The sequence below is a fragment of the Microchirus variegatus genome (genome assembly GCF_963457635.1).
Source record: "Microchirus variegatus genome assembly, chromosome: 23".
Taxonomy (NCBI): domain Eukaryota; kingdom Metazoa; phylum Chordata; class Actinopteri; order Pleuronectiformes; family Soleidae; genus Microchirus; species Microchirus variegatus.
The window spans coordinates 11,189,141-11,202,308 of record NC_139824.1 but is presented as its reverse complement, the minus strand read 5'-3'; the positions used below and the strand labels follow the sequence as shown (position 1 = coordinate 11,202,308).

Below are 13,168 nucleotides of genomic sequence, written 5' to 3'. Positions count from 1 at the left end.
TTTAAATGAAATAATAGGACAAACACAGGATTTACCAGTAACATTAATTAAGGTTCCACTCAAGCATTAACAGAGCTTTGTTATTGTTCAAGTGTAAGGTTAGATCCCGCTAAATACTTTCACATCTGCAGAGGATGTTGCGTACATATTTTCTGGATGTGTTCCAGTAAAGTGAAATAGAAATAATCATCCTCTATTGTCGTTATAGCATTGCTAAAACAACAAATCTAACAAATCTAATGGTGACCTGAGACTTTTTGCACAGTACTGTATAACCTTACAATATTAAACAAAACTTTGCACATCTTATCCAGTGTATAAGATGTCAAAATATTAAATCGATATCTTGTACATGAACAGCATCTGTTATCATAACAGAGCATTTTGAAATTTTAATGAGCAGCTCTAAACTGTGGCAACCACGTCTATAGATGTTGACCTTTTCCTTTTCACTTTAACTCGACTACAGACAAAATACACACAATGTTCTGTAGCTCATCTTTATCAGTTCTTTCTCCCAAAGGATGAAAACAGTGAGTTATATACACTCTTAGAAATAAGGGATCCAAAAGGGGTTCTACCTGGAACCATTTGCTTCTGAAAAACCCTTTCCCGAAGAAAGAGTTTTTCAAGGGTTCTTGGAAACACTAATGGTTCCAGTAAGAACCATTTTGATCCAGAGAACCCTTTAAAACACCTTTCCTGAATAAAGGGTTTTAAAGGGTTCTTGGTGGAACCCTCCAAAAGGGTTCCAGGTGGAACCTTTATAAAACGATCCATTTGAAATCAAAAAGGGTTCTCCTATGAGGATAATCCGAAGAACCTTATATGGTTCTACTTAGCAGTTTTATTTCTAAGAGTGCACACTCTTAGAAATAAGGGTTCCAAAGGGGTCCTTCTACAAGGGCTGAGGTTCTACCTGGAACCATTTGCTTCTGAAAAACACATTCCCAAACCCCTTTCCTGAATAAAGGGTTATAAAAGGGTTCTTGGTGGAACCTTCCAAAGGGTTCCAGGTGGAGCCAGAAAGGGTTCTCCTATGAGGGCAAGCCGGAAAACCTTATATGGTTCTGTGTGTAGAGAGGGATTCACATGATAACAAAAATCTGCATACAAGGAATTTACAGACGTTGTGGTTCTGAGCTTCTGTCATTTTCTGCTGCATTAAAAACGTCCAGCAGCAACACTTTCCAGGTGCTCATCTCAACAGCTAGATTGGACGTGTAGTGCAATGTCACTCTATTTTTCATTTTATAAATAATCAATCCCACCCTTATTTCTAGGCCGCTTTTTAATCTCAGACAAAAAAACACCTCCTGTCAGTTTTTTTTTTCGATTCAGTGGCAAATCATTACAATCAAACATTCTCCACGGGTAAAGTTCCAGTGACTTTCAACGAGTTTCCGCTGACTTCCTGCCATCGCATGTACTGTAGCGTGATAGAGGTCGTCATTTTTCAACCCTCCCAGGTAGTATAGAGTCAGCTCTGCGAGCGTCTATGTAGGCCAGACCCCAGAGAAGGAGCCTACGGCATAATTGACATAAGAGTCAGAGCGGGTGTGTGCACTACTCTGCAGCTCTGTGAATATTTTGCACCAGAAAAATGCTTCTCTCTATATCACCCTAAGGGAAACACCACTACCTGATGTATCAATAAGTGCTAAAAATCTGTAGCTACTCGCCACCAACTATGTCTTTCACTGGTTAACTTTAAAACCTTCGGCCTTGTCATTACAGCTAATGAGACCTCTGGAGGACTGCCACCCACGAGCTCAGAGCTAATCAAAGGAATCGCTACGGTGCAAACGGTGTAAAATACTCGGCAGCGGAGAACAACCCCGTTTCTACCCAATAACTTCTCCCCCATTTCCTTAACCACACAGCGACCCAGGATTTCAGCCAAGCCTGTAAACCTCGTTAATTCCCCGCGAGCTTACGCGTGATTTGTTTCACTGAGGTACGCAGAACTAAAGGATATAAAATCCCTACAATGGAGATATTCCAGAAAAAAAACCGCAAATGAGAATTTGTTCGAGGAGTGCGACTTCTTAACAATTCAATAACAGTCCTGTTGACTCATAAGTACAAATCCAATCCCATTAAGGGGGCGTGGGGGGACTATGCAGGCAATAATGAATGTAGGAACTTACCACCTGATGCTGGAGGACAGAATTGATCCCCCACTAAGGCTCACTACAGGCAGGGAACTTTAATTGCATTATCAGCAATGTTGTCAGTCCAAACAGGGTCAACTAAGATGTCAAACCATGCAAAGTTAAAACACTGCAAATGTGATGGGAAAAAACCTTGTCATTTCAACCTTGGCTTAATATTATGTAAATGAGCCAACACTCTCAAAACATTACGCCAAAAACAAGACGTGGACACAAAAATGCACAACACAAATCAACAGTGCAAGAATAAATAGTGCTTAAGTGTATATAAGGAAATAATAAAGATATATTTGGATAAATATGGGTTGAATTGAGCTAATCTCAATAGTTAATGAAGAAACAAAACACTATATATACACCGCGACTTGCTCTATTACATATAATAATCACAAAGAGATATTTCTTTCAAAAAGACAATAAAAGGTTATGGTGGTTCTTTGTAACTTAGCCTGTAAGTTCCCTGAAGCAGAGGCTCCTAATAACAGCACACGCAGCAGTACTGGGAATTCTCTTTTATTACACCACGCAAGGCGTCATTGTATACAGCCAGTGTATACAGTACATGAATGTTTACTGATATTCTTTATACGTGAAGCAGTTCGAGCCTGCGTGTTGTTGTTTTTTATCTATGTCCCAAGAAACTCGTCATTTTAGAGCATTTCAAACCAAATTATTTTGTTGTCCCCCCACCAAAAAAAAGAAACAACAAACTTAAAAGTACCACAACAGACTGTGAGGTTTGCCTCTGAGAGTTCCGACTAATACAAGTGACGCACAAGCTAAATTTGTCTGTGCCACGGTGAAATAAAGATCAACGAGCGTCTGATTTCGTGCGGGAATGCACATGCACTGTATATGCAGAGCAGAGCTCTCTAATGTGGCTACAAATTGCATTTAAGTCTCCTCTCTCCAATATGAGAGCTACAGTAGATGAAAGAGGCTTATTTGTACAGACTCAATTACATAGTATGCATTAATTATATATTAGGGGTCATTATCTCTGTTAATAGTGAGCAGCATCTAAACCACATCCACCTGCGTCTCCGAGACCACAGTGTGGACTAGTGTGCAATTGTTGATCTTGTTATCAGGCACAAAAACTGCCTGTTTCTGTCTGTGTAATCCAACAGATGGATGGATTTCCAACCAAATTTTGGAAAAGAATTACTTAAAGTCCCATATTATATCCTGTTTCTCCAAGTTAACCTAGTTCCCTGGTGTCCTAATGAACATGTCTGTGACATGCTTTGGTCAAAATACCATAAGGATGATGCACCACAGCAGTTCAGTAGTATCTCTTTAAAACTTAAGGGACAGGAAATGACATCCGGCACAGAGGCTACTGGGAGCTAACAGCGGTTAGCATTTGGATAAGTAATGATTTGCAGGCTCTAGCAGGCAAATTTGCCGTCATATATAACATGTATCCACTGGACAGATAAATCCTCTGAGGCTGGAAGTTTGTGTAGAACTCTGTGCTGCACTGTGGAGTCAAGAATGGAACTTTTCACGGACTTCCGCTGCCGTTGCCCTCGCCAGCAATCTCACGTGTTTTACGGACAAAGCGAGACAACAATTCCAGGAATTTAGCATCTTGTGACGTCCCAAGGAGCACGGAAGTCAACATTGCGTGTTTTATATCCTGTACTTAGACTGAGGAGGACAACAAAAACATGAGTGAGTCATCTTTTTTCACACTTTGCCCCCTGGTAGGACCTCCAGAGTCCCAAATATAAGGATTTAAATGATTAAAAAGTTGATTTTGCATCATATAAAAGAACCAACAATTCTCAGCAAGTAATAGTGGAAGAGAGTCATGACATCATTCACAGGTAAACAACACATATATTGAGATACTTCTGCATCCTTGGGAACGATAGAGACGTGAATAAGCTTGTTTAGACGGAGAAATATGGTGACAATATCAGTCAAAAATGAAGTAACACATTAACTAAGCAGTTGATATGATTCGAGACAGTATCTACGGCTTATTTGCATCAACCAGTTGTGAATCGTGATGGATACATTATGAAACGGCATCATTACGACATAAACATCAAAAGTGTGGCTGAAGGATATGCATCACTCCTCCAGTGCGTTTCATCGTCTCCTCTGTAAAAAACACACTAATTGTGTTTGAAGCCTTTGTTTAGGTTTTGCTTCTCTGTTTTTTTTTTTTTTTTTAATATGCTGATACATCTAACTTGCACATTAAAAGTTATACTCCAATTACGGCACCGATTCCAGGACGCAGGAGTTAAGTTTAATATTTGATTTTTATTAGCATCTATCATCCCAAACTGCTCGCACATTCAAAGGTCTTCGCTTTTAGCTGATTAACGCCTCACAAAACAATTTGAAAGATGTCGGGTTTGTTTTCCATCAGAAGTGTTTTCAATTTGTGCGAAACGTCATTTAAGTGAACCAGAATCCCAGTTCAAGCCATGCAGGTGCTTGTTTTTTACTAATTTTCCCAGAATAACTTTCAATATCTGGCAGTTATTTACAATGTACTGCATGATAAAATATTGTATTAACAATTTGAAATGAAAGAAAAAACACTGCAGTTGTGCACAAACACCAGATTTGGGGTGTTAAATCTGAAATATGAACAGTATAAAACACATTTTAAATAACATTTGTTGTTTGTTTGTTGTTTTTGTCTCAATGTGCAAAAACAGGCTCAAAAAATGGAAACTTATGTACAGGCTTTTTGCTCCAACTCTCTCCTCTCTGGTGACAAAGACGCTGATTCGAGTGAAATTACCGTAATAACCACACGTTTGCTTTGACTTGCAACTTCTCAGCTTTTGCAAATGTCTGTGTTAAAGGGTTAAGTACCACTATGATACAGAGGTATAGCGCAGTGATTTTAAGTTTGCACAAATAATATGTGAGGACGTGGGCAACTGTGACATTTCTGATGCTTGTAAGACAATCCAACAAAAAGCCACTCACTGGGATTTGAAAATGAAAACAGCGGAGGCCACGAGATGTTCCACATCTTCGGGGGCAAATATTCAAATTGATCTGGCCCTTGAGGCATATTATTTTGGGCTGGCACTATATTTTCACATGCAACTCTTGTGAGGGAGTATTATTTCCCTCTTAGGTGAAGCTCCTCCAGACTCCATTACACAATGTCAGTACATCATTGTAGTGAGAGGAATGCTTTTAAAAAGAATTGCTGGCAGACTCCAGCACACTCACTGATAATGTATGATAATGGATTCTTCTTAATCCCACCTCATTTCTATTTGCGCCCCCAAGTGCTCTATGCGCCTCTGGCAATAAAAACAGAGGTTTGCTGCTGCTGCGGCTGCTCCCTCTGCACAATGCATGTACTGTACGAGTGCTTTGCACCTGCTCTTTGATTCATCAAAGTATCACCGCTCATTTTCTTATCATGCAAGATTCACACGGACAAATGACACAGGATTTCCTGCAGAAGGGATCCACAGACTTCTATTTACATATCATTTATCAGACCACCCAACATAAGGCTTCTGTAACGGTTAATACACCAGTATGTAGACGCTCTTTAAGCAAACATTTTATTTTTAATGCTGAAAATTATATCCATGAAATTTCAAATTTACTGTTTTACAAAAAAACTGAGAAAAACACATTATTTATTTCTAGAAGAATCTGCTGCAAATTTGGCTATAAAAATGTGAATCCAGTTTGTTATTTGCCAAATAAATAACAACAGCAGTTTTAGTTTTAAACAAGTTGTATACAATATTGATGTGTTCGCGTTTGTTTACGACAGGTGGTCATAAATAAATGTGTTAAGCACTGTGCATATTTTAATATAGGAAAATATGTGCATGAAGCATAATATGCATAAGCAATAATTCAGACTGATTTATGGTTATTTTTTTTTGCAGGTTATTTTTTTTAACCCTGTCCCAGCTTTGAAATAAGATGGACATCGAGAGTCTTCACTCACCCAGAAATAACGTAGGTTAGCACATTCGTTACCTTCACTACGCTAATTTGCATATAGCGGTGTCCCAATTCCATAGGGAAGCCACGTAAATTGGAATTTGGGATTTTCACGGAATTTGTGGTTGAGGGCGCTCCAAACCAAGTGGACATTTTAAGGGGGAGAAATCGGATGGGGCCATAGACAGAATTCTTCCCCGATGTATTGACTCAAACTCTATTGTAGGAGAGCATCTTGTCTACATGTGAGCTGCATCAGGAATCTGTGCTCTAGTCAGATCTTTGTTGAAATAAATGCGGACATTTGAAGCTCAGTGTGTTTTCGATTGGCCAGTAACATCACAAAAGATGCTCTTTTTTTCCATCGCACATGCTCAGACATTAGTGGGTCTCAAGAAAATTGGAGGAGACTCCAGTTTACTGACAGATTACTGCAACTATCAGTGTGTCCAGGATGAACTTTATCCCTGGCCTTTCCTCAGTGATCAATAGAAATTGGTTATAACGTAATGACAGCGAGAAAATTGCTCTGCCCAGAAGCCTAATTAAGCCAACATCTCCAGTGCATGGCTAATTAATGGAGCAGAGAAAATTAATGAAGAGTTCGTGGCCTGCTGCTGACAGCCAGCAGGAGTAAAAACGCAGCTAAGTCAGCAGAGTGCTCTGCATCGCTGCAGGTGACTGCCAAGGCCTCCTTCGTCATCTCAACAGCACCCTGTAATCATAGTTTTTGCACCAGGCCACTGCCACGTGGCAACAGCAAAAATATACAGATTGCTTTTGGAAAATGTTGGAAGATCTGATCTAAAGCCAGCTTCTTTTTTTTTAAAACACCCATCTGCTTTTGAATCCTCAGGGCACAGATCTGATGTCGCTTCACAGTTAAACAGCCATAGCTAGTCTCCGTAATTCACTGACAAGCTAGAAACCCTGATCTGGGACCAGATAAGCCTCAAGGCGACTGCCAGCATCTCGCTGCATCATCCAAAGAACCTGAAACAGGTAGATTCCAGAGTAGGTAAAAGCAAAAAAATGCTGCAGTCTTTATCATGGGGGCTCAATCAGTCCCAATGTCTGGTGCCGTGTTCACTCAAATGGTACTATTTTGTGGGAAAACATGTTATTAGTCACAATAAATCTGAACACTGACCCCCAAGAGACTCTATTAAATGTGTGCAGTGTGGGTTGAACTGCAGTCGTGTTTCACTGGGCAGTTCTGCTTGACCAGGAGGCAAAATGACAGAATTCAGACACACATGTCGAAAGGCATGGGCATAAATTCGACTACACATACACGTGCACACACGCACGCACGCAAGAATGCATGCACGCACGCACGCACGCACGCACGCACGCACGCACACACGCAACGTTTAAGTTCCATAAAATCTTTCTCCCAAAAAGTGTGTTGCATCATTATGCAGATTAGCTGAATAATTCAACAGAGGCTGTTAATGAAAGATTAGACCACCTCAGCAAATCCGCAGCTATGTCTATAGGGTTCAATTAAAAACGGATAAAAATCCAGTGACTTTTAAAACAGCCATTTATGTGGGACTGTACGCATTAATGAAAGATAAATGCTCTTGCCCTGTGTGTACATGTGCAGGGTTTCTGAAGGAATACTAAGTGTAGCTATTGATTAAACTCTTTGCCCGGCCGATCCTGAGAGACAAACTACATTGCATACTCTGGTCATTGCCAAGTTTGGCCAATGCAGGTTTTTAATGGATCTGGAAAAACACTCCTGCCCCCCCCCCTCCCTGTGTCCAGGGAACAAAGACAAATGGTTCTTTTATTGCCCTCCTGGTAACACCTCTGAGCTCAGGTCCCCCCCCCCCCCTTTACCTCAATCCTTTCCCGGCTTCTCTTTGACAAATTAATATCACATTGAATAGCCCAGTCTCACATTTTGCCGATAGTTCCCTTTTTAATCAGATGTGATTACAAAGGCTATCTCTGACAGGAGAAGTGTGTGTGTGTGTGTGTGTGTGTGTGTGTGTGTGCTCGAGAATCTTTTCTGTGCTGAAACAGGTCAACTTGCAGTGCAATTAAATGCTTCTAACCTGGACTAAAGCACACATCTATATCCACAGGAAACAAAAACCTCATTGGGTCCTTCCAGGCTAAACATTTGGAGCATGCATAATAAAATCGAACCATTACATCATTGCACATGTGCATAATATAAAGTAAATGCACACCTTCATTACAATTCCCAGAGTTTATTTCCATTTCTGACGATGACTGACAAATGACTACATTCCAGGTCAAACATGGATAAGACTCTCGCACTCGCCCCGCAGTCAGTTAGCGAGGCGTAAAATTGGAAAAATTTAAGCTACAGTGAGTGATTAGCTAAGTCAAATATGAGACAAAAAGCTCCGTCTCCCCAGCGAATTCTTTCTGAAGTCTAATCTTTTATTCAAAGAAAATGATTTCACTTCAGTGGATTCTTCAAAAAAAATATTCTAACCTCGTCCTAGTTCGTGGAAGGAGATAAAACTGACCGTCATCTGCAAATGCGTTTGTGCACTTTAGCGTAAAGAAGTCCTTTCTTTGCTCTTTACTATCAGCATAGCACTTCAACTATTTTCCCATCAAGTTATCCATTTTATACTCTCACCTTACTCCTCACCATCTCCCCCCTCTCTCTTTTCTGAGCTGCAAACTCTGTAACTAATTGGATCTGGCACGCTCTGTAATGACTTTGCACTCTATGGGGAGCTTTGGGAGAAATCACCCTTCATTTTTTCTGGCATCACTCAAGTGACCACATACTGAATTCCACTGACACGTATGCTCAGTTCTGAAGCAAAAAAAGAGAAAATCACAGATTGTAAGATGGCACCTTTAATCAGTGCATGTGTGTGTTAATCCATCCACAATTTCTAGTACAGTTGTCATTGTTTGTCATCTAAAAATGTGTTGTGTTTTCAGGTCAAGGACTTCTTGGGAAATAATGATAATTAGAATTAGTAATTTTTTGCAAACACACCAATTAGTGATAGTGAATTTGTCCTCGGCAGCTAACCCATCCTTGATTGAACCAGCGACCTCCCTGTTAAGAGTACACTCTTAGAAAATTGTCCTTCTACAAGGGCAGAGGTTCTACCTGGAACCATTTGCTTCTGAAAAACCCTTTCCCGAAGAAAGGGTTTTTCAAGGGTTCTTGGTAACACTAATGGTTCCAGTAAGAACCATTTTGATCCAGAGAACCCTTTAAAACTCCTTACCTGAATAAAGGATTTAAAAAGGGTTCTTGGTGGAACCTTTTTATAAAGGTTCTACCTGGAGCCAAAAAGGGTTCTCCTATAAGGACAAGCTGAAGAACCTTATATGGTTCTACTTAGCCCTTTCATTTCTACCGTCGTGAGACAGGTTAGTTTTACCCTACTGATGATGTGTTGTTGCAATAGTAATAAAAGAGTGTAGAGCTGAATTAATCAATTGATTTATCGATTATTAATCGATTACTTAATGAATCTTCAACTATTTTGATAATCGATTATTCCGTTTGAAGCTTTTTACATTATTGAAACAACATTCTGATTGTTTTAGCTTCTTAAATGTGCATATTTTCTTCTCTTCTTTGCTCCACATAACAAAGAAATCATTAAAACTGAATCATTTTGGTTTGTGGACAAAACGAGACCTTCGAGAACATCTTCCTTTCCAACAGTGATCAACATTTTTAAACACTTTCTGACATTTTATGGACCAAACTATTAATCGATGAATTGAGAAAATAATCGACAGATTAATCAATTAGGAAAATAATCGTTAGTTGCAGCTCTAGTTAAGAGCCCAATGCCTTTCCTCTTGGCCATGGGCTGCCCATCCAATGCCTATTTTATTACAGTAGTTATCCAGGTGCATTTCATAGTTTAAATGCTTTGTATTAAAAATGTTACCACCAACCATTCAGTCAGCTAAGATTTGTTTTGTTTTTTTTGTCATTCTTACATTGAAGTATGAGCTCCAGCACACAGCTGCGAAGTGCAAGAAAAAATGTGTGGCTCCTCACTCAGTGAAAAGTTACCGTACAACGCAACTAAAAACAGCTTGCCAGAGGAAAGAAAAACAGTGCAGGAGAACTCATCAAACCTTTTCCATCTTGCCCGTTGCCTCGAGTCAAACTGAGCTGTCAGATGAAGTGGAGCTCCTTTCTAAATTCAGTACGGCTTGGCTGTAAGTAACTGCATGGGGCTTGGAAAATCAAGTCCACAGGCCAGTGACAAATTTGTCTGTCACTTACAATTATGCCCAAGTTAAATTCTTTTGTCAATATAAGCCCGTTTCCCCCTCAGCATGTGTCTTGTATTAAATCCCCACCATTCCTTCCTGCACAACACGTCTGCATGCTGCACAGGTTTGTGTTCGCCTTACCTCTTTTTCTCTGCTTCGTATCTGCTGAGGAGACGCTGCAGACCGCCGCACTTGAAGCCCTGAAAATGGGCGGCGGGGGCACCGACAGTGATGATGTCATAGAAAGCATCTGTATAATGAGACAAAAAAAGAGAGAAAATATGTAATTCGAGGGGAAAAAAATACTATGAAAAGTTACATTTTTCAACTTCCATGATCCTTCCTCTCTCTTCAGTTATCCTTTAAGGATAAGTGAGGAGCTCAGATCGGACAGGAGGCAGAGAAGAATCCTGGACAGGTTGCCATTCACGCTGACGTTTACAACAATAAGCAATTTAAAGTCTCAACGTGTCTTTTGGACTGTGATGAGAAGCTGACGTTTCCTGACCTATGCTTGACACAAGGAAGTTATGCACACAGACACAGAAGTCAAAACAACTAACCACTGTGCCACTGTAATATAACTGGTAGTATGTAATCATGCAACTATGATAATATACTTACATGTTTCAGTATGATTGGGCAGTACAAGGAGGGATGTGTGAATTCGTTTTTACCCTCTGTTTTTAATGCTGTGTGTCTGTCATGCTTTTATTTTGTAAAACACACCCACACAGTTGTTGTATATCTGCTCCTGGTCTCTGTCTCTACCTCGTCTCCCTCTTGTCTTTTCTATCCCCCACCTCTCCTCTGTCCCCCATTTTTCATTTCACCGCAACCGGCCGAGGCAAATTTCTTCTTTCTGAGTTTTTTCTCTCTCCACTGATGCCTAGTGCTAGCTCATTATGTGAATTGTTGGGTTTCTCTGCTCTGTATGCTGTTGTTGTCTATGTACAGTGCCTTGAGATAATGTATGTTATGGTTATGTAATGTATATATGGGCAGAGTATAATAATATTTTGTACATCAATTTTTCTTTAAAATGTATGACTTCAAACATTTCATGGTACACTGTATGCCAGTGTCTTCTTTCCATGGTGGATTCCATAGGACCAACATAATGCGAGGTTTTCCAAGTATTGATTCAGTGTTTATGAATACACCTGAAGGCTTTTATTCCTATGTGAATGTTGTGGCACTCCCATTCCATACAATATATTTAATAAATACACAAATGGCAGATGTACCATATGAATGCTCACATAAAAAAAACTCAGCATTATTCTGCTGAACTGCTATACTGAACTGGTGTATTTGCTTTCTTCATCCATCTCTTGGTTTTAATATAGCAGAGGAACCATTTTAAAACCAGAAGGACGGCACAATGTCATACCGCCGGCGCCAAAAGTAAACACACATTTTCGCAGAAGGCTAGGTGAACACAGCGGTGACTGAAGCAGGCCTTGTTTTTGAATGAGTAATGAATGAGGCTGACAGCTGAATCAGTAAAAACAGTGCAGAGGTAAAGTGGGTGGACAGGGGAATGTGGGGGTGTATAGTTTGGTGGGATTTATAGCCAGGTCAGTTAATGAACACCAAGGAACAGCGGACAACTCGGATCAACACTCAACCACTTTGGAGAAAAAAATGGTTGGAAATGCCACAACGCAGCTCCAGCGCGTTACCACAGAGATGTGAATGATGTGACAAGCGACTCCAAACCTCTGAACGCCACCGCGATACATCAACGTTGGTTTGAAGTTTGCTTCTGCCCACTGTTTCCTCCGTTAATTATCCCCACGTCAGGAGGCTCCTTGTCCGCCACATGTTTGGCCCCTGGAGTCCAAGCCCCTGTAATTGCTTCACCCGCAGCTTAAGTGCGCCAGAATAATAATGGTGAGTTTCAGGGACATCGAGCACAATGACCAATTTGTGCTTGATTTGCCTGCTATTCGTCTCACAGGCACCATCTTTTTTTCACACACTCAATAACACTGATTGTGTCAGCCAGAACAAGACTGAGTTATAATTCATATTTAACCCATTTCATAATCCTGCCTTACACAATGAAAATATATATTTTTACTTGTGCTACAATGCTTCCAGTTCAACTCAAGCTGAGCTATTTGGGCTGAAAAGGGACAATAAATCCATTACCAGCAAAACAAATTAATTATTTTTTGAGCTCTCAGTGTTTGCTCCCCCTATATTCCCATTACTTGCTGTATGATCAATGGGCGAAAACAAAGAAAATGAATGGTTTAGTGTTGTTGAGTGGGTTACCCAACTCAAGGAAATGCATCACTTGAGAAAATTAAATACAGCAATATAGCTATTGATTACAGTTGGAAAGTGAAATTAAGCTTTATTAAAGAGCTGGTTCATGTCCCTCCCCCCCCCCCACCCCCCAGACTGATTGCAATCATTTATGTCTTTTTCCCTTTTTCACCGAACCACAGATTGTGTTATTCAGACTGAATGGCCATTTTGGTGCAACTACGCTGCTGCACTTTATTATTCACGATGGCATGTGTGTTGTTCGGAGGAAAATCATAAAAAGAAATAATGAAAAAATACATTATGAAGCAACCACAGACTGCAGCCAAAAGGACCGACAGCTCTCCAAAACATTTTCATGTGAAACTGACAAACGTGTACATGTAGCCAATAATATACAGCTACCTGCACGTATTATTGTGCAGATGGATACAAAATAATAACATTGGCACGTACAGGTGTTAGCGACTTAAATGCTCCACCTTTCTGAGCAAATAGTCAGAGCTTCTGTTCTTCATGGC

The 13,168-nt window shown here is 40.2% G+C and overlaps 1 protein-coding gene across 1 annotated transcript in view; it reads right to left on the bottom strand.

Moving 5' to 3' along the window:
- Positions 1-13,168, bottom strand: part of inpp4b (inositol polyphosphate-4-phosphatase type II B) — a gene marked incomplete at both ends in the record, with an annotated part of 134,570 nt that overhangs the window by 23,853 nt on the left and 97,549 nt on the right. Inside the window, one exon of the mRNA XM_083909515.1 lies at positions 10,512-10,620. Coding sequence (XP_083765641.1) covers positions 10,512-10,620 — 109 coding nt within the window. The remainder of the gene's footprint in view (positions 1-10,511; positions 10,621-13,168) is intronic.